Raw genomic sequence first — 24,108 nt, 5'->3', positions numbered from 1 at the left:
CTGATGTGATTGGTCTCGGGTGCTACCTGGGCACTGAGATTTTTTTAAGTTCCTCAGGTGATTCTAAAGTGCACCCAAGGGTGAGAATCACTGGCTTGGAATGCATTCCTTTGAATGAGCTTTGAATCTCAGAGAAATCGGGACCCTGTGAACAAGCTCAGAGGGCCCATCTTTGCTGCACGATGGGCCTTGGTCAAATGCAGACTAGAATTTATCCTGAATGTAGTCTCCATCGGATGGAGGTTTCTTGTTCAAACTGAGAAGACGGCAAGGAAAGTGGCCACCTGGTTTTATTCTATTTGAGAGTTCTCCGGTTTTTGGTTGATTTGGGAACTGGCAATGTCATTTGGTAAATATGGGGAGATGATGGTTTTTTATTTAGGATATCGTGGCCAGGCCATCAGTCCATTCTCTGGGGCTTTCCATCCCAACTGCCTATCTATCCTCTGAATAACCAAATATGGAAGTCACTCTTGCTTTCTTTCCCTCCCTGACCTACCTCCAGGAGACCAAAAAGGTAATGGTATCCTTCCTCGTAGAGGAAAGCGCTTGGCTGTGAACCTCAACTCTTCTCCATCTCTGATCTCATCCAGTCTCCTGGCTCTTGGTGCAGAATAATATCCACACCCTGACCACCCCTGGGCTGGACATCCCCACGTGGATATTCACAGGCATGTCAGACCTACTGTGTGTAAAACCAAACTCCTGATCTTCCCTCTCTGTTCCACCTCCCACCCCACATCTGTCCTCCCACAGCCCTTTTCTGCTCTGAAAAATGGCGACGTCCTTCTTCCGGTTGCCCAGGACAGCAACATGTTGGCCATCCTTGAGTCCTCTTCTCTCCCACATCATATGGAATCCTTCGGCAAATTATACGATCTGTTTCTCACCGCATGACCCGAGCTGATCCACCCCCCGGCCCCCCGTCTCCCTGCTTCTACCCTGGCCCCTCTAATATCTGTTCTTAGCACAGCAGAGTGAGTCTTTGAAGACAAACATCAGCTCTAAACTCTCCAATAGCTTCCCATCTTGCTCAGAGTAAAAGCCAGTGGCCTCAGCCCTGCATAATTAGCCACTCTCTCCAGGACCTCTTTTCACTGCCCGGTCCTCACCCTGCTTCATCCACCGTAGCACTTCCTCGGACACAGGTCTCTTCACACACGCTCTGGGCCTCCTGGAACGCCCTTCCCCACATCCTGCAGGTCGTGTCCCTTTGCCCAAACATCACCTTGGCAGCAAGGCCTTCCCTGATCGCCCTATTTAAAATTGTCGCCTCTCCCCAGCAGCACTCCCTGCTCCCCTCGCCTGCCTACACTTTGTCCATCTAACACCATTTTCACATGTTTGCCACCCTCTCCTAAAATGAGCTCCACGATGACAGGGACTGTGCTGGCTTTGTTGCTTCATTTCTAGTTTCCAGACAAGGCCAAGCGGAGAGCAGAAATCCCATAAGGGTTTGTTGAATGCACGGAGATCACCGAGGACTGGGGTGGAAGGTAGCCAGATGCACATGGTTGCACAGGTGACCAGGGTAGGGGGCCATGATACCACTGACTGGGGCCTCCTCAGAGAGAGCAGCTGGGCCTCTCAGGCTTGAACAAGAACCAGCAGACGGACTGGAGACTGGGGCCCTCACCACTTCTCCATCCCCACACAAGCCCTTGGTTCCTGGTGCAACACACGAGCGCAAGGCAGCCAGGGAAAATAACTAACGTTGGTTTTCTCAACCTTGGAAACCCATGGCTTGGAGTCAGATTTTGTTGGACTTAGGAAAGTAAGTAAATGCAGTGTTTTTTGCACCTTGAGTGTTGGGAAGCAATTCGTTCCAGAAGTCCCACCGGTGAGAAAGGCAGAGGCCCCTGTCCAAAAGACAAACAATCTGGAGGTCCCACTGGCCCACAACATGTGGGATGGTGTGAGGGGGGAGGGGTTGGAGGGCTCTCTCCGAAGACTTCAGATTCGGGGCACCCTCTCCTCTCCCCTCCCACCAGGGCCCACTCTGACCAGTAAAGCAGAGTCCTGGGGTGGGGGCCTCCAGAGCAGGTGCTGCTGCTGGGGGGACCATAAGCTGAGCAGGAGTGAGGCAGGCTGAGGGGAGCCGGGGAAGCAGGGGGAGAAGGAAATCCGGCAGAAGCAGCTGCATGTGGGAAGGCCAGGAGACCAGAGCACCTGGCACAAAGGGGCAGGGACCAGAGTGGCTGAAAGAGGACAGACCCTAAGTGCGGGGTCAGATGGGCGGGCCTGGGGAACCTCATTAACAAGGCTGAAATTCGACCTAAGGCCATAGGAAGGCATGGAGCAGAGAAAGCTCTCCCACCTGTACAGTGTAAGGAGTGGATTAGCATTGGGAGCCAGGCTGCAGTCAGGATGAAGGTGGACGGGGTCAGGCCTTGGTTACTGATGAGCTCGCGCCTAGTGATGGGCTTCTGTAACAATGCGGGGGTGGGGGTGGGGGTGGGGGTGTGGGTGGGGTTAAGAACACCGACTGGGGCAGGTGTAGGAAAAGGGCCGGGTTTGGGTTTGGTCCTCCCCTCGAAGAGGCCTTGCAGAGCCATCCAGTTTGGGGACATAGACCTGGAATCGTGCAGCTGAGTGTGGGAATCGGAGCTGTGAGAGTGGGTGAGAACACCCATGAGGGGGTTCCGTGGTGGGAGAGCCTCGAGCAGAATGTCACCATCTAGGGGCCGGCCGGGCGGGAGAGAAGATGCCCAGAAAGGCGGCTGAGGGAGCAGCCCAGGAGGCAAGAGGAAAGCAAGGAGAGGAGGCTGCAAAGGCCAAGGGCAGAGGGAGTCTCTGATGGGCGGCAGCACCTGGGAAGTGACGCTGGTTCCACACAATCACGCCCCCAGCTCACACCAGCGAGCAGTCCCCCATCAGGAAGCACACGGGATCTAGAATTTAATAGATGTTTATTTGCGTAATAGGAACATTCAGGTACATAAATAAGGTAAATACTTTCCAATGTACAGTACATCATGTTCTGACACTGCAGCGAAAATACATCTACATGTATTGTCTAACACTGATCACACAGTGCACACAGGAAGCTCAGCAGTGGCACGAACACATGGATCCGGTGAACGCCCATCGGGTGAAAGGCGCAGCAGCTAGAAAATCTTTCTAATCGGGCGTTCCTTGGCACAGAGCCAGCAAAACCGGGACTTGAACCTAAGAGAGGTGAGAAAGGTGTTTCGGTAGTAGAGGGCAGAGACAGATGTGGAAGCCATTAGCAAAGTTTCACTTGGGACAGACTCACCAGATGGCTAAACCCTCTGAGTGCTACGTACAGGAAAAGCCTCAGGAAGCTGCAAAGAGCTAGGGCCCCCCCAATGCAGGGGCACTGATGTCCAGGGGACCCCCGCCCCGAGCGGAGCCTTTTTCTCGACAGATAAAAAGCTGCCTGGGCCCATTAGATGTAGCAATGAGGGAGGAAGTGTCAGGCCAGGCAAACATGAGTCCAGAAGGACGAGAGGACAAGTCCAGGAAGAGTCCGTCACAACAGCCGTTTACTAAACACCTCTACAAGCAGGTTCTCCAGATTCCGGCCGTAATCATAACTTCATTAACTGAAAAGGAGATCGGTAAACACGATGGGCCTTTGGGTCTGGTCTTCACTCCCCACTAACGCCCAGGAAACTGTCCAAAGGCAAGCCGGTAGTTCTAAGTTCTTATTATTCCATCGCCTTGAGAATTTCACAGGTCCTCTGTCAAAGTAAAGAACTGTCTACCACGCACACAAACACAAACACAATCTCTCTCTCTCTCTCAACTCCATTTCTATCTAAAAAACAAATATTTTTCAGTCAATTCAGTGCCTGCCTGCTCTCCGTTCATTCATGTATGATCCCTTGCTTACCGAGAACCCAACAGAAATACCCCATATCATCCAACCTCAGTGGTCACCTGCTTCTATCCCATGAATACTTTGAAGAAACCATGAAACACAGGCCCTGGCAGGTTACGTTGTAAGGGTGTTGGCAGGGCTTTTAGTCTTTGTCTGTATTAAAATCTGCTCCAGAGATGGTTTCTCTTTTCCCCACTCTTCTGGGCCCAAGATGTCCACTTGTATAGGGCACTGCTGCAGGTTCCTGAGCTGTGTGCACAGAACACAGCTCTTGGCCAGAGGGGGAAATGGGGTCTGGAGGCAGTCACAGATAGACCCCCACTGCCCAAAGAGCTGAGGCACCACTGGTGGCACCTCCTTCCATGTGGAAGGTCCAGATTAGGGGCAGCAGGAAGTGGGCAAGAGCTCAGGGAAACTCTTCTAAGTATGGAGAACTTCAGAATATCCTCACGTCCTCTTTCCTTTGGTCAAGCTGGCCTTCTAAATGAAGTGTGCAGCACCCAGGCGCTAGAGGTGGGTGTGACAATTGGACCGCGTCTCGCAGAAGGGTAGTGTAATGGCTGCCCAGACCTTGCACACCCAGGCTGCATGCAGGGCAGGTGGCAGTGTCGTGGCTGAGAACCCAGTCTCTGGCATCACACCAACTTGGGTTCAAATAACCAGCTGAGTACAGCAAAAATAACTACCATTTACTAAGACTTACTATGTACCAGGCACTGTGCTAAATGCTCACGTGCGTTATCTCATAAAATCCTCAGAACAATCCCACAAGGGAGGTGCTGTTATCACACCCAGTTGGGCCCGAGTTGCACATAGTAACCTGCCCAGACCTAGGGCTGTTTGAGCCCGACATCTGCCTTCTTAACCACAGCACTCAGCCTGCCATGGTGCCTCAGTGCCCTCATCTATAAAATGGAAATAATACCTAATCAAAGGTTGATTTCTGGATTAAAAGGGATAATATAGGTAAACCCTTAGCACTGTGCCTGGCACGTATTAAGCACTATTACTATTACTGCAACTATTATTAATAAACACACTGCTGATAACTTACTAGCTCAAGAAGAAAAAAAAAGAAACGGAGCCTCAGTAGATAGGCATTTAGTGGAGGACGGTCGGAGAGGGGGCAGGATTTTCAAATAGCCAGTGGACTCGAAACCCACTGGCCAAAAAATCTTAGACATCACATATTCTGCCCTCTATTCTCATAATTCATCCACATGTTCCAAAACCACCAACACTCTAGCATCCAAAGCATACCACCCAAACTGCCCTCACAGCTAAGATTTCTTTGCTTTTGAAAACATGGTCCACATACAAACAGGTGACTCTCAGATAAGAGTCAGCCTCAGGTAAGATCAACAGCCTCTACCTGCCTGAGCCCAGGTGAGGAAAGTCACTCCCGGTCAACCTGAGGCAGGGGTGGGGACAGAAAGATGGGGCAACTTTCAAACGATACAGGCAGTCAGCAGCTGGGACCCCGCTACTCACCAAGAATGGGACCCACCTTCTGTAGAAGACATAGGTGAGCAGAGTCCAGGACCAAGAGGAAATGAGCCTAGAAGAGGTCTTTAAATTAGGCTTTCATCATCACTTGGTCCAAATGCCAAGGTCATGCCACGCAGTCGGTCATGCCATGCAGTAGGTCATGCCACGAGGCCCCCACCCAACAAAGGAAACCAACTCAAAAGTGGGAGCTGTTCCATCTCTTTAAAAATTGGAAGCTGGGCAACTGTGTGGAGGGTGATCAAGGGAAAAGCAAGTTTGTTTTCCCTAAGACAAGGACAGAATATGAAGCCCTGCCAAGAATCAGCCCCTTCCTTGAGGGAGCTGCTCTTTCAGAGCCCCTGCGCAGACAGCATGGTGAGAGTCTTTCCATGGTTTACTGTCTCGTGATGTGTCCACAGCAGTCACCGGGACATCCTCCTCTCAGCTCTTCCTCCCCACCCTGACTTTGGAAGAACAGGAGCCCTGAGTCTAAGTGAAATTCCCTTCCCCACTCCACCCTTTTCTCCGCACATAATCCAAGGGTGGCACAGATGTGAGTTACTCCAAAAAAGCAAAGGCAACGGTACCTAACATATCAGTGACACAGGAAGAAGTTTCAGCAGTGACGTATCACATTTGGTAATGAAAAGCGACTCCCTTGGAAAGTGACCTTGGGTGGGCTTAAGGAACAGGCCACTGCTGTAGTTTTCTAAGCAATGATACTCTTGGCCCTGAGTCATTCATATCCTCCCCGCTCCCATCCCTGGCAACAGCTGGGAAAATCCTGAGCGTGCTGGGAACTCACTGGCAGTCTGAATATCCGAACTCAAGGATCCACTCAAATTAGCCTCTAGCCAACTCAGCAACTAGCTTAGACTCAAATCACAGGGTCTGCTTCATGTCCCTTAAAATATATTTTTGGAATATTCTTGCAGAAATTAAGTCAACTTATAAGATAAGAAGCCCAGTGGGAAAAGACAAATACCATTTAAAAAGTCCACCTGTGTTAAGGTTAAAAGTTACATTTCACCCCCTTCTGATACACTAGTTTCAAAAATATATTACAGAATTGTACAACACTAAGAATAAATTTTTTTAAAAAATATAGTTAAACTATAGCTACTAAAATGCTCAGAATATCAAACAGGCAAAAACTAATAAACATAAACATAAACAAGGTCCAGGCTGCCTCAGAGGGTTTCACTCCCAGGAATAAAACTAAGTCTAAGTCTGAACTTCCGTGATGCTGAGAGCGGTTAAGGGGGTGGCATGCGCACACAAAGGGAAAAGATTCAGGTGTCCTGTGAGCAGGGACAAGTAGAACTCACCAGGGAGGACGCCCAGGCTCAGCCCTCTGCAGACACTCCCTGGTTTCTGTAACGCCCTGTTCATCACTTCCTTTATGTCCCTAGTTACGAGCTAACAGCAACTTAAGCTCTCACCTGCTGCAAAGCTCAGGCCTCCTATGCTTCAGGGAGGCAGTGCTGATCTGGTCCTTGCCCTGGTGGGCGGACAGCAAGATGGCGTCTCGACTTCACCCCATGACCCTGGGGAAGCGAGCTCCCCCTGTCTGGCCCTCAACTTCCTCACCAGCAAGGTGCCCACGACTCTCACCCGAGGAGCCTTGGAAGGCTGTTGTGAGAATGCATAGGATTCAAACGGGAAAACAAAACAAAAATCTCTAAGTCAGGCCTGCACGATATTTATGAATACAAAAAGAAGTGGGAAACATAAAGCCTTGCGTGCAAGTGAGACACTGAATTCACAAGGGAGGGCACACAGTTTCAGTCACATTTTATTTCTCACACACACAAAATGGATCTGAAGCAAGTTACACCATTAAGAGCTGCACAGGTAGATGTTAAAATACTCTCTTGAATCTCACCTGAAAAGTGAAATACCTTCAATAAATGGAAGAAAAAATTGTGCTATATAGACACAAGGTGGCATTGCTCTCCTGACTCCCCCACTAGGAAATTCCGTTGTTCACCAGAAAGTGTGGGGAGATCGGAAGAAAGCAAAACCCAAGCTGCACCTCTGGCCTTCCTGCTGGCAGCTCTGGTGAGCATCGAGCTTCAGCTTCCCAGGACCCCAGGACCCCTGGGTGCCCCATCAGTGACCACTTCCACAAAGGAATGTGCCAGGCACCCTGACCCCAAAGGCAGCCGTAAAGAGTGGCTCTCTGCTATTGGGTCCCAGCTGAGACTCCCTGCAACCAAGGACCCACCATATGCCCACAATGGGGCAGCATGAGACAAATGAGGTGCCCTCTGTCTCTGGTTTGGGAAACCAAGTTCATTCATCAGTGAGAAAACTGGACTCATTATTAATCACCTCCACTGTTTAACTTGTTGCTGATACACTGCCTCATCCTAAGGACAAGCATTTAGAAAAGGCCCGAAAGCACTTGCTTTTGGGTGCCCAGGACATGACTCCATACCCACGGCAGCCTCTGATGACATGCACTTGCTCAGCCAGAACCGTGGAATTCTAGAATTAGACGGCAGCTCGGAAAACAAGGACCCAGAGGGTGATGCGTCCTGCCTAGGGTCACACAGCCAAGACTGAAACCCCACGCAAAAAGACCACATTTTGTTTTTAAGGGGGACTTGAACCTGAAAAAGAAAAGCCGTGGGCTAAAACGGAAGTAAAAGTTCAAAAGAAAGAAGCTTCAGTGCTGCCTGCATGGGGGAAGGTCATGCAGGCACTGTGAGCTGAAACGTCGAGAGGGGTCAGCCCTGTGCTGGGCGCTTCCGTGATCCGGACAGTGTGAGCTTTCAGGGAGGCAGGAAGGCTGTTTTAAAGAGAAACAAAACAAACCAGCACCAGACCAAGGTGCTGAAGCAAGCCATTACACCTCCTTTGGCAATGAGAACCAATGCGGCACAGAATAACTGAACACATGTGGGCACCGAGTTGTCTCTCCTGTACCCTCTTCCCAAAGTCAACCTCACTCCTTTAATTAGGAAGGGGGTGGGGTGAGGGGAATCACAGTTTTGGTTTTTGGGTTTTTTTTGGGAAAATAAAAAAGGTCCCCCAGTAAAACACAAACTACATTTAACTGGTCACATTATAGAAAAAGTGTGCATTTAATCTTCAGAACGGTCAAACCTCTAACTGGGTTGGCTTTTCCCGAGTTTTAAGCAGGACCTTGTGGTTTCAGTGAAGAAGTCATGGTACAATTGAAATCACTATAAGAAAAGTAATTTTTTAAAACACATACACAATACACACTTGCCTTAAGAGTACTATATATACAACACAGCAGCTACATGGGTGGTCGGTCAGGCAAAGGGTGCACGAGCGAGAAGCCTGCTGCCCCCTGCCTAATGGGAAGGCCCCAGAAAGCATTCGGCGGCAACCCGCCTGCAGCACAAACATGAACACCATCATCCCTGAAAAGACACAGTAGCTGGGCTGCCCCACGGGAGCCACTTGAGCCTAAACATGTGGGAAGGGGCTCAGTTACAGTACATTCTACTGCATACACTTGAAATATTACAGTGTGTTTCATCTTCCAGACTATTATAAATAATTTTTCGTGCTTACTGAAGCAAATAAAAACTGAAAACTTCTTTCCGTCTGTGATGAAATAAGGTGAACCCATATCATAAAGCAGAGCTCATGTGCCACAGGATTTCATGTGGATAGAATGCTTATCTGATCGGTTAGCCTTTGTCCCTCCAGCCTAGAGAAGGCAACCCCCCTGGAGCGCGAAGGCAGGGGTTCCAGAGCAGCTTGGGTGAAAGCTCTCCAGTAGCAAAGGCATCCAAGCCGTGCACCTCTTCCCTGCTGGCGGGGAAGGAAAACAAAGACAAATATGGGGGGCCCTGAACTGGTTGGACACAGATGAACAGCCACTCTCTCTGATGGAGCCCAGAAACCTTCAGCTGATGGGAGCTAGAAGCGCCACGCAGCCACACCTGAGCTGGGCAACACTGGCTTCCAGGTTTTTAAAACATTTAAAAAACCCAGATTTTTACCCCATGACTTCATTCCAACTCAAAGCTGTAGTTCACTCACAACCTAAAACATAAGCACATAGACTGTATGTACAACTTTTTTAAAAACCCACAGATATAAAACACTCTACAAAAAACAAAAAGACAGTGAGTTGAAGCCTTGCCATTGCCTAAGCCACAGCAGCTGGGCTTGCCGTGGAGCTCTGCCCCCTCGCGCAGTCCTGCTCCGGCTCTCCCGGCCCTGCGTGGCCCCGCTAGTCCTCCGGGGCACCTGTCAGCATCCCCTTGTCGGTCAGGTGAGACTTGAGCGTGTTGAAGATGTGCAGCTGCTGATCCGGCCGCAAGGTCATGAACTGCTGAATCAGCTTGCTCGGGTTCGGGCCCCTGGAGGCAATGGGAAGAAACAGCACTGATGGGGACCCAGCAACTTCTAGGGCCTGACTATCCAAGTGGCTGCCCCCACCTCTGGATTCCCTACTAACTTCACTAGTGGAGGACAGAGGGGCCTCAGGGAATCCATAAATAGCAGCAACGGAAAGCTGCATTCATAATTGCTTTTCACTGAAACTGAGACAGAGCTAAAATTCTAGAATTGCACCATATTTAAAAATCCGCCAACTTAGTTCAGATAGAAAGGCACTGTACCTGATAAAACTGGCGATGTACACATTGACAAAGGTGGCCATCAGATACTGGCAGTCAAAGCGATCCATGATGCCTCCGTGGCCAGGAATGGTATTGGCAAAGTCCTGTTGGAGGCACGAGAAGGACTGGTGAGCCTGGCTCCGCCAAGATCTAACCCTGACCTACGGTCCCACCTCAACGTCCAGCTACTGTCCTGAGCAGCTGAGGGAAATGGAAAGTGAGAAGTGGGCATTGACTCGTATGCGGAGGCTGTAATAGGACACAATCTTAGGAAATTACAGAATGTTACTTTTGAAGGAAGATGTAAGATATGATTAACAAATAAACTGAAAATCCAACTACTGGACTGTTCTGGAAACACTGTCTTTTTACTTAACCTACCAAAATTCTGAGCATGGGTGAAGAAGAGCACACATTAAAAGCCTGGTATTTTGCAGGGGGTGGTGGTTGATGGGGTGGGGCAGAGGGAGGAAGGCAGAAGGTGGGTGAAGAGGGTCCTGGCTGGGAGACAATGAGGAACAGAGAAGAGGGTTTTCCTACTTTGATTTTAAAGGCTCGTTTGAATCCACTTGCAAAGAATCCTCCAAAGGGACCGATGAGCGAGGCAAAGGTGGACAGGGCAATGCTGTGAATCTGGAAGGGGTACATCCGGACGATTTTCTGAGAAGAATAAATGGAGTAAAAGTCAAGGTGCGTGCAGGCCTGGCCTCCCTACATGTTGACATAAACAACTCTTTATGCAACTGACTATATTTCCCCAAAAAAACATAATTAGTAAGAAGAATGATTTTTTTTTAAATCACTAATGTCTGGCTTAATAGAAGACATTAAGATATTCTACATTCCATTTTTTGTGATACCATGCTTTCCCCAAACTAAGATCTACTAGCCAGATCATCAGCTCTAATGCGTCTTTTGAAGCAAAAATTAATATAAGACCCGGTCTTACATTATACTATACTATATAAGACCTAGTCTTATATTATACTATATTATATTATATAAGACCTGGTATTATATTATATATTATATTATATTACCCAGTCTTACATCATATTAAAATAAGACCAAGTCTTATATTAATTTTCGCTCCAAAAGACACACTAGAGCTGATGGTCCAGCTAGGTCTTATTTTTGGGGGAAGCATGGTATGTTGTTTTGGTTGAAGTACATGAAGAAAATCCAGCCTTACACATACATGTAGCTGAAAAAAGGAAGAGTATTTTAGTACTATCTTTTCAGATAATTATAGGCATTCTTTGACACTATACCAGAACTTGATAAGCGGTAGTTCCTTAAAAATGTGGTACAATATAGAATCTGAAATCCCACCAATGAAATTTTTGCACTCTTAAAATCCATTGTTCTATCTTGCACTTTGAGTGGATCTTTTACCCATGTGTGACTGAGTAATACCACGCACTGGCCATTTAGAAAATACTGGTTCCCTGAGTAACATCACTCTTCCAAATGTAGACACATTTCGCTATACAATGTCAAAACATTATACATTAAAATCACCACAGATCTCATCAGCAAATCCTTTAAGTATTAGGAAGCTGCGAAGCTCATAACAGCAGGCACAAACTTTACAAAATTCTACTTTTCACTTGAAAGTCATATTGTATCATTGGTTACAATTACAGTCAGTGGCTTCCGTTTAAGTAACAGGCTCGCTTTATCCATTTTCAAGAAAGATATCTGTCAAATATCCAAGTCTAAGACACTATAGTTTGTCAGTTCTTTTCAGGTAAAAATTATGTTTTTATGAAAAAGCAGCTAGTTCAGTTCATAAGTCAAACAAGTAACCACATGCTTTTCCCTTAGGTAAGCAAGTACTTCAGTATTTAGCAGAAGTGTTTTATGCAGACTTTCCATTTTGGTACTAAGAGTATTAGGAAAGGTGTATATCCAAGGGTCGAGATTTACTAAAATTAATAATGTTACTATTTCACCAAAGCCACTCTTAGAGGAACTGGCTAATCTTTCCTGAGGGTGTTGTGTGAGGAATCCTATGACTTAGTCTAGTTTGGTGCCACTGCCCTCACTCAAGCTAAGGTGCCAGCAGGTTTACCCATCACTGCTTCTGCACCATCACAGCAAATATCAACACAATGAAAAAGGCAAATAATGTATTATTATGAAAACAGTTGTGACCTCATTGACCCCCTGAAAGGATCTCCAAAGCACACTTTGAGAGGCGCTGGTCCTAATGATTTGAAGTGGGAGGAAAGGTCGCCTCCTGCCCCGCCCCTGCACTCACTTGAACAATTCTCCCTCATCCCGGGGCTTACAGCTTTGGGGAGAGAGGAAGGTAGTGTTTTGGATGGAAAGCAGTGGTGGAGAGGGGCCTCTCTCTTTGCAGTCACTACCCCACTGAAGTTAGTTCCCCCCGTGGGAGTGGCACATACCCAGCCAATGGCCGACTGGATGACCTCAGGAAGGTTGTACTCATGCAGGCGAAACAGGTGCGAGGGCTCACAGTCCACGGTGAAGCTGTTGGTGTCATTGTTATACTCCACAGGGCAGACAAAGCATCTGTACCCAGACATCACATAGGACAGCTGAGGACGAAGAACAGAGGCAGGAAAGGAGACAGGTTCCGCCATGCTTCCTGGGCAGCAGGCACCTGGTTTGGCCATGTCCCTCACAGTGCCTAGCTCCCTCTAACTGTAAGCCATACACTCAACCAGGTTTAGGTTTCACCACATGTGCTTTCCCTGAACTGGGGAGGGAGGGGGACGGGACTCACAGCCCAGAGGTCTCACATATACTTGCCCAAACACCCAGTCCTACAGGAATCCAGGAAAGACCTGAGGAACGTGGGCAAAGAACTCTAAGAAGTTTCTCCCCACTTGGGGGGAGCCACAGTCCGTTTTTCTCAGGATCTCTAAACTGCGCTAACTGGAGGCAGGCGGTAGGGGAATGGTACAGTGAGAAGCAGGCAGCCAGGAGAAAGAAGGCGGAAGAGCAATACGGCAGGGAAGTCAGCCGTGAAGGACAGCTGGACAACACTGTGAAGGGGAGATGGCCTAGGGTCAGAGCAGGGAGTGATGCTCTTGAAAGGGCTGGAGGATGGTCCACGTACGGGCAGGGCACACACAGGAGAAAATCTGGGCGGGTGTGGCATATGTCTCCTCACTTGGCATATCTCACCTTACCCCTTCCTCTCCGGGGTGAATCACCCTGACCTTGAAAAATGAAATGCCTGGACAAGAACGCCACCCGCTGAGTGGTGCCACCCCTCAGCATGAGAGAAGCACAAGGCGCGTACAGCCCCTGCTCCTTGACTGCCAAGACCCCAGTTGAAAACTGGTGGATGAGGGACAGCTGGTACTGCTTGTATCAGTTACGGAGTGTGGCACGCTGGTGCCCCTCTTCAGGGCAAGGTCCCCATTCAGTAGGACAGAGTCCTTGGCCTTTGAAGACATGCTCTCTAGCCATGGACAGGCTTTGAAGCTGGGCGTGAGGCCTCTGTCCACTCCCTGGCCCGGCCAGCAGCCACCACCTACCAGAAGGCCAAACAGCACGGTAGCAAAGAAGCCCCCGATGAAGCCTTCCCAGGTCTTCTTTGGGGACAGCTGTGGACAGAGAGCAAGTTCTTAGCAAAGGGCATTTTGATAACTCTGGCTTTGGGAACAATGAATACTTGCTTGAAAACCTCACTGTTAACCACCTTCCCTTCCAAATACCCCTATGCTTGGTTGGTTTCCTTGTTCTCTGCCTGATTCACCTCAGTTTCCCTTCTGTTTTAATTGGTCATTCAAATCATGTATTTATATTATAAACAGTATGCTAATTAATGGCAACACTCAGATTCAAATTAAAAACCCCAAAATGTGTCTATACAATCTATAAAAGTATTTTCTTTATTAGCTATTTTCTTCCTGTGGGTAGTTGTCAATGTTTTCCTTTGGCTTTTCTCTTAAAACTAATTTAGTGCCAGCCTTTCTCCAGGATGACATTGAAGACATACACACCAGCTAGATCTCCTCTGTCTCCCAAGCGGATCTACTCGTATTGAAAGCACCACCCTTCCCTTATGGTGATATTTTATGTGCGAGCAGTCCGTTTACCTTGATGAGTGGGGTCCGACCAAAGAAGAATCCAAACATATAGGCCATGATGTCATTACAGATCACACAAGAAATGGGGACAATGAACCTAGGAAATAACCCAAAGGATCAACTCTACCAAGATGATGATAATACCTCAAAAGTCCATACCATTCATAAATTCCAGTACCAAAATAACCTATAAAGTACTTGTTACCCATTAAGAAATAAACTTTAAAAAAAGAAATACTAAATAAGCTGCACTTAATACCTGGCACGTAGCAGGAATTCAAATATTGACTGAATGACTACTGAACAAATAAAGGTGGCAGACTATAAAACGTCACTTGTTCTTTTTTGATTATAAAGTAATCTATGTACATGATAATATAAACAGTAAAGCAAAGAAAAAGATTAAAGTTTTCCTACCCCTATCCATTCCCCAAAATAGCCATTTTTAATCATTTCTGATTTTCCTTCTTTTAATAGTTGCTTCCATAATTCTAATATACCAGGGGTGCCAAAAAAGATGTATGCAAGTGGACACTTTGGTCAATGTTGCTCAAGCAGTAGTTCGCTGTAATCAGAAGTGTCTGGACGCTGATGGTAACCACTTTGAGCACCTCTTGTAATTGCAGAAGTCAAGCGTGACTTGTATTCATCTTTTGTTATAAGTATATATTATTACAATTTTAAAACAGTTTTCCTCTCTTAAAATGTGTATACATATTTTTAGCACCCTCTGAATTTTATGTCTAGTTCATAACTTACCTTTTTCTTTTTTTTAACTGTTTATTACTAGCTCTAGGTGAGCCCTACCTCTCCCTGGGACTACCATGAGGGCAAAATCACCATCTATACACAGCGATTTCCTCTCTGCCTCCCCCGCTGGTCTAGTCATCCCTACCATGAAAAAGGGGGCAGTTTCCATACTTGTACCATCACCTGCCTCTCCTCACTCTCTACTCTCTGACAATCACTTTTTATTTTTTATTTCCTCTATTACAGTGTAACACACTAGACATAAATCTCGATTTCCTGGCCTATCAACTATAGGCAAAATTTTCTGACTTCTGGTTAAGGGAGGGATTCACAGCCTCTGTATCCTCCCACTACCCCCCCACCAGCCACACATAACATTTACTTTGTCAAGGCTTCTAGGACATACTCTCTATTCTACAACTATAATTTTAAGTCTTGTAAGTTGAGTCTGAAAACCAGTAACTAGAGATTTTAATATTACTCACTGTATACACAAGTGGCATATCTGGCCCTAAAGATGAGGACGTAGCATGTGCTACTGTTAAGAAACATCTGGGTGGGGGGTGGGAGATGAAGGTAAGGGGGATCAAATATATGGTGATGGAAGGAGAACTGACTCTGGGTGATGAACACACAATGGGATTTATAAATGATGTAATACAGAATTGTACACCTGAAATCTATGTAATTTTACTAACAATTGTCACCCCAATAAATTTAATTTTAAAAAAAAAAGAAACATCTAACAAAAACTCAGAAAGAAGGGAAGAAACTCTATGCCCCCCACTGCATTGTAATTTCTTTAATTTCAATAATACATAAGTCTAACATTTACATGAGCTAGTCTCTGTTCTAAGCACTTTACATGTATTTACTAATTTATTCCTTAGGAGGTGGGCAGTACTGTACCCTCATTCTGAGATCTGGAAACAGAGGTGCAGTCTGGGGTCCTATCCACAATACTTTAATATTTCTCTTATATACACTAAGATACACCTTCATTTCTTTACTAAGACTATCCAATTGCTGATTTCTATCAATGCTGATAGATTTCCTGTTGAAACCATTGCATTTCTGGAATAAAATCTACTAAGTAACAGTACAGTCGTGCACCACTTAACTACAGGGATACATTCTGAGAAACACATTCTTAGGCAGTTGCGTCCTTGTGCGAACATCACAGAGGGCACTTGCACGAACCTATATGGTACAATCTAGGCTGTATGGAATAGCCTATTGCTCTGTGGGGGAGGAAAGATAATTTTCCCTCTACCCTTCTGGGTTTTTGGCCAAGACATCCCTGTAATAAAAAACAGATAACAGGAGAAAATCAAACAAAAGTTTAATAACATGTATACCAAGAAAACTGAGTAACTGGCCAAAATGGCTGAAGCCACCACTTTAACTACCATCTTCAGCTGAAGACAAAAGATGTTGGGGGTAGAAGGAGTCAGTTAGGGAAGGCTGTCAGGACAAGCAAAGTAAATAAGGGTAAGATTGTTATGAGATTTAAGTCCATTCTCTTCTGCATTTACAGGAGTTTGTAGAGATAAGGTCATGCCTCTCTTTCCAGGTATAGCAGGGAGACACCCTTACAAACATAAATGTCTTTTACAAAGGGTAACTTCTACTTGGTTTTCAGAGCTTCTCCCATGTCTGCTGTTTCTTAAAATTAACCAGCCTAAAATAATCCTTATGTCAAATAGAGCTATTTGGGGGTGACAAATTCTGTTCCCTTAAAGCTCCTAGGCTACTAATCTGTACTGCATGCTACTTCACTAAATACTGTAGGCAACTGCAGCACAATGCTAAGTATCTGTGTAAAGCATCATTCCACCACTTCACCAGGCGATAGGAATTTTCTATTCCATTGTGACGACCATAGTTGTGGGGACAGAGTCCCAGGGAGCAGTTTCCAGGCTCTCGCCCTCACATGGAAAGGTGCTGGTTCGGGTAGTAGGTGGCCATCAGCTGCGACCAGTTAGCCATTGGCCACTGATGTAACTGCCGTGGCTGAGCTAGCAAGAGCGGATTGCTGTTAGCAAGGAGGTTGGTTAGTTCGCAGAGAAGTGGACGGCAGATTGTGGATAATGTGGCTCCTGCTTCCTGTGTCTGCAACCCAGCCGCAGCTAGAATATAGTGGTATGACTCCCCTATTTATGGCTCCGTGGGTGTTCCTTTTGGTCTCACCATGTCCTACGTTCTTATGCTGGGAGAGGGACCAGAGACACCGCATGACAATAGTATACGTGGTCTGTCATGGACCGAAACATTAAGTGGTACATGACTATATACATTCTTCGAACACATTGCCAGATGTCATTTGCTAAGTTTATTTAAAATGGTTTATCTATAATCATAAAATAAATCAGCATATCATTCTTGTTTCTCCTTCCCTATGCTTATCAGCTTTAGTAAGGGTTAGATAAAACTCAGCTGTTATCACGGATCCTTTATCCAGGTGTGGATTTTTATGCAATTTTCAAAACTGTTCTATAATTGTTATCTATTCAAGTTTTGTTCTTCATGACTTTTAGTGGTTTACATTTTGCCAGGAAATCATGAAAATTTCCTCTAGGGTTTCAGACTTGTGGCCATTCAGTTGCATTGTCTTTGATTCTTTTAAATATCCCCATACCTATTAGTTTAGAACTGTGGTTCTCAAAGAGTAGGTCCCGACCAGAAACATCAGCATCACCTGGGAATGTACTAGAAATTCAAATTCTCAGCCCCACCCCCCACCCCGAGATCCACTGAAGCAGAAATTCAGGGGTGGGGCCCAGCAATCTGTGTTGAACAAGCTCGGCAAGGGATTCTGATGTAGCTCAAGGTGAGAACCATTGGCTTAGAAGGTAAGGCACTTTTACATGAGAAACATTCACAAAATAAAAGGGGAAACCCTGCCCTCACTTACCAGATCATTCCTTCAAACAGGTTGTGGATAATGAGATGTGACTGGGTTACAACAATCAGTAATGTTACATGGGTCCAGCCAAACTGCAAAAGAAGAAAAAGAATCAACTTTACCTATCAGTTTACCTTGAAAGGAACTTCAAATAACAGTAAATACCAAAATAGAAAATTGCTGAGGCGTGGGTAGGAACTATAATCTGCTTCTGCACTTGTCTTATTAGAAGTGAAAAGGTATGCAACAGGCCTCTGGAAGAAACTTTGTCCCCCAGCTAGAGTCCCCATCAAAAGTTGGGATCACATGGTCCTGAGTCCTTCTGTGCTCCGCAAACCTGGGTACTTCTCATTTTCTTAGTATTCGTTGAGTGCTTGGGGCACTCAGAAAGAGGATGTGTTCAAGTTGAAGGAATGATATAGCTGGTAGGGTATCTGTGGACGATGCCTAAAGCTTCACCTTGAGCCCTACCTGGAGCCCACCTTCAGGTCCTGTGGAGAGATCACTTAGGGTAACAGTGATTGGGCCTAGCTGGATGTCTAAGAGCTGCCAAACTTAAACGGGCCCTCTTCCTTCATGCCCTGGGTTCTAGATACACACAGAACAGACTGCACTCCAGAGTTTTGATTTACTACAGAAAGGATGAGAGGCTTGTTGAGTTTCTGCAAAACTTCATTTAAGCCAAGAATTCTCTCTCTCTCTCTCTCTCTCTCTCTGACACACACACACACACACACACACACACACACACACACACACACTTCCCTTACCATGTAGAACTGCAGGCGATAATGCTTCTTGACCAGACTCAGCACAAACATGCAGAATCCTGGTTTGAGGAGGGAGGAGAAAGGGCAAAACGATCACATTCTGCATTTATCTTTGTCCTAGTGATTTCCTTTATCTGTGTTACATGGTCCTTTGGCTCATTTCCTGGTAGCAGGTAACCAGTGCAGAATCCCAAAGCCAGGGAGGGGGTGGAGGGGGGAACGAGTTCTTCAGACAGCAGTCAGAAGGACAAAATTACTCCTTCAAGACAATCAAAGGAAGGCCTATCTTTAAATCTGGCAGACTACACTCAAGTTAGGCCACTGTTCACCAGATAAGAATGTTCCGGCTCTAGAGCAGGGGCCAGCAAACAAGTCAGGCCAGCTGCTTGTTTTTATAAATAAAATGGCATTGGAACACAGCTATGCCCACTTGTTTACATTTTGTCTGTAGTTGCTTTTGTGCTACAACGTCAGAACTGGGAAGTTGCAACAGAGACCCGGGTCCCCAAAGCCTAAAATATTATCTGGACCTTTAAGAAGAAGTTTGCTGACCCTTGTCCCAAGAGGTCAGGTGGAGGGCGGATCCACCAGGTACGGGCTCAAGGCCACCCTGACCTGTCTCACACACTGACACATATGTGGCAAAAAGCATCTGCAGCCTCGCCCCCTTCTCCAGGAAGGAAGGGGACTTTTACCCAGAAGTATGCTGGGCCCCTCAAAAGCAGCCCTGCCCAGAAGACAGCATGCTGCTGTCCCACACACCCCTGAGCTCCCTGTGGGGGCTGCTTTCAGGGTCTGAGTCACGCCCTCTGAATGGCCTCAATGTCAGTAGGCCCCCTGGCAATGGACTGTGTATGTTAATAGCCAGGTGTCATTCACAGAGCTGATCAAACACAGGTTGAACAGATTTGGGTCAGAACAGATTTCTCACGCGCCTCAAACTAGCTTTGAAGCAACAAGGAAAAACACGAGCCTGCTTAGAACTAGTGTACAGTCTGAATTGAGTTTAGATCGACCTAACTCTGTATTGTGTGTCAAGTTTTAATGTGTCTGATTTAATCCTCATAGTAACTCCACAGTTTAAGCTCCCAGCCCCTCTGAAGTCACAGTCTCTTCAAACCTAAATCAGTAAAGTTCCCACCACACTGCAACCTTAGTCTCCTAAGAAGTCTCTCCTAGAGACGGACACTTGTTTTTATACGTAAGTTCCTGGGTGGTTTTCTTTCAGTCACACCGCAGGATCTCTGCCAACTGGCAAATCATGACAGGATCGTGCTCTGCTGTCCTCCAACGGAGGCTGGGACACACAGCACATGGCATAGACTGCAGCCCCCACACCCACAAAGCCCCTCTGTCTCACTTCTCTTAGTCAAGAGTTGCTACAGCTCCTGTCAGGTGGGGCCGTCAGTTCTGACCCCTGCACAGGCAGAGTGAACATCATCAAGACTTTACATTAACCAAGAAATTCCCCAACTCCTACTCAGCAGAGAAGAAGTGATGAGCTCCCCGATGCATACCTATTAGGTAGAGGGTAAAGGAAATGAATCGGTGGTATTTGCTGAGAATCCGCAAAGGCTCCTCTCTCTGGACCAGCGTGAAGAAGTAATCCGTCACTGTTTCACCATAGAAGAAGTAGTTTACACACAGCAGAAAGTACCTGTAAATAAAGACGGGTCATTGCCAAAGGGAGCACAGGGGCCTTGTCCTTTACAGCAAGGCTATCAGAACACGCCGAGGAGAAGACCAAAATAGCAGGCCCCCAATCCTGAGTACACTGGTACGCTGTTCTCTAGTGACACTATAGATGAGAAGCTTATCTAGAAACTTGTGGCAGCTTTCAGCCACCTTCCATTTATCACAAACTTGGGATTTAGTTTTTGCCCTTTTGTAGTGAGTCCACACCTAACCTAAGCCACTCAAATCGTAAAACAATGCTCCAAAACACACCTCATCCTGCCTCCCAGTCTTATCTCCACTCTCCCAACAGAAACTCTGCGTGTCCATCAAGATGGTTCACTGCGGCTTTGCCACCCGTCCACTTTGCTCCTGTCTTTTCCCTGCCTGGAGCATCCTCTTCACTCATCTTCTTCACTCGCTGCTCAAATACCATTTTCTTTTCTTTTTTTTTAAGTGTGTTTTTCCAGGACCATCAGCTTCAAGTCAAGTAGTTGTTTCAATCTAGTTGTGGAGGGCGCAGCTCACAGTGGCCCATGTGGGGTTGGAACTGGCAACCTTGCTGTTAAGAGCACCGTGTTCTAACCAACTGAGCCATCCAGCTGCCCCTCAAATACCATTTCCTTCATAAAACCTTGCCCAACCTGTTATCTGCCTCCCCAGTCTGCTTTCTTCTAAGGAAGATTCCAGATTCCTGGCAACTACTAAAGAGTCCTCAAAGGCCAGCCACACAGTCTGGCCTACGAAATACTCGGGTCTCAAAGGCACTATGCAAGTGTGTGGGGACAGAGTCCCAGAGAGCAGTTTCCAGGCTCTCGGACTCACGTGGGAAGGTGCTGGCTTGGGTAGTAGATGGCCATCAACTATAACCAGTTAGCCATTGGCCACTGATATAACTGCTGTGACTGAGCTAGCAAGCGCAGATTGCAGTTAGCAAGGGGTTGGTTGGTTGGTTGGTTGGTTGGTTGGTTGGTTGGTTGGTTGGCAGAGAAGCGGACAGCAGATTACGGATCGTGTGGCTCCTGCTTCCTGTGTCCCCAACCCAGCCGTCAGCAAGACCATAGTGGTATGACTCCCCTATCTATGGCTCTGTGGGTGTTAGTTTTTGGCATCACCATATCCTGCGTTCTTAGTTTTTGGCATCACCATATCCTGCGTTCTTGTGCAGGGAGCAGGACCAGAGTCCCTGCATGACCAAGTGCATGGCCATCACTGCTCTCCCACCTACTGCCACTGTAAGTATCCACCACAAAACACTTTATCATCCAAATGTGTTAAGAGTCCCTATTGGGCCCGAGAGCTTACCAGCTGAGGGTCCTGAACCAGGGCAGGTCATAGGAGTGGTAGACATTGTATCCAATAGTGATAATTTCGTGGAAACACTTTATCTGAACACACATCACCTGCAGGACACAGAAGAATTAGAACACTTGCTAACGCCCCAGTTGTTACAATCTTTGGAAACAGAAGCTACCAGGTCATGGGACTTCAAGAAAAACCACTGTATTTAAGAAAAATGTCCAAAAGTGATTGGGCTCGCCTCCTCTTTTCTCTCTCATACCATCCCACATGGAATGGAGCCCTTTAAGTCACATGGAGTAGATCCAATTTCTCACAATAAATACACGTTCCTAAAATTTCAGTTAACTTTTTTATTCTAGAACCTCCCAGGACTCAATCAATTTCTTCCCCTTTTGCCTTTAAATAGACATACTTGAAAAGCCCCAACTACTGTGCTCAGAGTCAGCTGTCAGTCATCTGACCCTGTCCATGACAGTGAGAAGACTAAGAGAGAAGCACTGTGGTTTATGATTTCTTAATGAAAGGCCTAAGCCTATGAGTGAGGACCCAGGAAAACAAGAAACAAAACCAAGAATCACAGTCACAGCTGGGGTCACAGCATAATCAGTGGAAATCACAAAATGAAGAGCTCTTTAACCACATACAAATGGCCCATGCTAACATCCCTCCAGTTGGCTGTGAAAGGTGAGAAGTCACAGATATTCTAAAAAAGGCATGTTCTGAAGAGCCTGGACCCCAAATGATACCCAGAACCAACCCAACACGTAGCACTTCAGACGAGTGACCCTGCAGGAAAAACTGAAGGCAGCAAATAGCACGCAAATGGCACTTACAATTATCATTAAAACCATTGGTCCCAGGTAAATGATGACGAAGAAAAATGCAATCATGGCCAAAGTCAGGATGCCTCTCACCCACCAGTTCTTCCATCTAAGTTAGAGAGGAGGGAAGGAGAAAACACGTTAAAAGCCCAGAATGGCTCTTCCTTGGAGGACAGGGCCGGAGGTCAGTGCTTTCCAGAAGCGCCTCCTTCACCCTGACAGACGCAATAGCCACACGCTGGCGGGAGCAGAGCCACGAGAGCCATGGCCTCAGCCACACCAAACTCAGAGGGTGCTCCAAGGCCTACAGCAAAATACACCCAGCTTGTATCTTAACGAAGGAATCGGGCAAAAATCCCACTGGAAATGTAGTGCCCTCTACTTCTGTATCTGCTTGGATGGCTTCTATGGCTGTCTCTATCTGAAGAAAAAACTATAAACATTTTCCAGGCAGTGGAATCCTAATTGCCCTGCCCCTGCATCGTTATGGTGATAATATTACAGAAGGATAATAATACCAATCACAAATATGCACCTGACACTTTTATAAGGACTTTACGTATTTACATTAATTCATTCAACTCTCAACACTAGTTACCAGCTTTTCCAGATGAGGAAATGGATAGGCCGTACAGCTGTGAAGTGGAAGCTGGGATGCGGGTCCTGGGAGTCTGGCTCCAGAACCCAAACCCTTCCTACACAACACAACCTTTCAAAGGGACACGTGTGTGGGAGCCACCACACATAGGAACGCTTTTAGAAAATGTTTTGGGGTCTTACAGTTTGTATTTTTAATCTACCCACATAGCTGGTGTACAGGGAACAGAGTCTCAGGAACAGAATTTTAACCCTGGATTCACCCAAGTAGAAATATTTCTCGATTCTTCTGGGATAATTTTAAAATGTCCACAACGGAGGTGTGTGAGCAAGAGAAAACTAAATGTTGAACTGGAAGCTTGGGCTCCTCTGTGAAAAGCAGCCCACCCACCAGTCACAAACCCTAAGGACCATTTGTCGTCACGTGCTGTCAGTCTTGCCCACCACCACCTCTGTCCACGCTTTCCTCCTCCTTGGACGGCCTCGCCCAGCCCAGCCCAGAGCACCCTTCAAGGGCCAGACCCTTCCAGGCTGTTTTCGCAGTGGCTATTAAGCCTAGATGACACTCAGTGGAGCCCTGGGCGGAGGCAAGGGGGACGGTCGCCAATGCCAGTGGGCCTGCCCCACACACCTTGCCAGGGCTCTCTGAGGGCCCTGGGTCTCCCAGGGCGCTTGGACACAGAGCAAGGCCCCCAAAAGCACCTGCACCAGTAAGCCCAGTTACCTTGAAGACAAGTTGGAAAGGGCCCTGTTGAGGACCTCCGGGGTATCGTCTGCAGAGGTTACGAGAGGAGCAGCTTCTGCTCGGCTCTCACTGTCCGATGCAGTCTCTCCATCTACCTTTGTATCTGGCTCTGACTCCTACACGGCAGAAAAACAGAAGAGGAAAAGGTAAAAAATGCTGAGTAGGATACTGAGAAGTACACACCTGTCACAGGAGATCTGTGGGAAAAGACTGGAACACGGCCTGAGGACCTGGCAGAGTCAGGTGACACAACAGATGGGACTCACAGCGTCCTGACACTGTTCTGACATGTGCCAAGGTGGTTGGCTCTCTGCTGCAGGAGAGGCAGGCACCTGTGGGGGGAAGGATTAGAAACAGCCAGGTCTGCTCAAGCCCCCTGCCTTAGAGGGGAGTGGGGTGGAAGGGACAGTCCACAGAGGGACAAAGCGCCTCTTTTTGTATCCACAGAATGCAAAAGGGGACTGTGACTGGACTTCATCCAGGCCTCATTCCTGATCCTACTACTCAAGAGCTTTTATTTCTTAGGGGAATTTAGCGT

At 47.0% G+C, this 24,108-nt stretch overlaps 1 protein-coding gene across 1 annotated transcript in view; it reads right to left on the bottom strand.

Annotated features, from left to right (window-relative positions):
• Window positions 1–2,892: 2,892 nt before the first annotated feature.
• Window positions 2,893–24,108, bottom strand: part of CDS2 (CDP-diacylglycerol synthase 2) — a 49,891-nt gene continuing 28,675 nt past the window's right edge. The window contains exons 2-13 of the mRNA XM_019733760.3: window positions 23,550–23,686; window positions 22,241–22,337; window positions 21,411–21,508; window positions 19,949–20,088; window positions 18,432–18,490; window positions 17,671–17,753; window positions 14,016–14,103; window positions 13,452–13,520; window positions 12,351–12,503; window positions 10,480–10,599; window positions 9,940–10,043; window positions 2,893–9,678 (exon numbers count right to left, since the gene is read on the bottom strand). Coding sequence (XP_019589319.1) covers window positions 9,549–9,678; window positions 9,940–10,043; window positions 10,480–10,599; window positions 12,351–12,503; window positions 13,452–13,520; window positions 14,016–14,103; window positions 17,671–17,753; window positions 18,432–18,490; window positions 19,949–20,088; window positions 21,411–21,508; window positions 22,241–22,337; window positions 23,550–23,686 — 1,278 coding nt within the window. The 3' untranslated portion in view covers window positions 2,893–9,548. The remainder of the gene's footprint in view (window positions 9,679–9,939; window positions 10,044–10,479; window positions 10,600–12,350; window positions 12,504–13,451; window positions 13,521–14,015; window positions 14,104–17,670; window positions 17,754–18,431; window positions 18,491–19,948; window positions 20,089–21,410; window positions 21,509–22,240; window positions 22,338–23,549; window positions 23,687–24,108) is intronic.

This window comes from Rhinolophus sinicus, chromosome 13 (genome assembly GCF_057876585.1).
Source record: "Rhinolophus sinicus isolate RSI-liver-muscle chromosome 13, RSI-T2T, whole genome shotgun sequence".
NCBI classification, from domain to species: domain Eukaryota; kingdom Metazoa; phylum Chordata; class Mammalia; order Chiroptera; family Rhinolophidae; genus Rhinolophus; species Rhinolophus sinicus.
The sequence above is the reverse complement of the archived record's forward strand: the minus strand, read 5'-3'. Positions and strand labels throughout refer to the sequence as shown.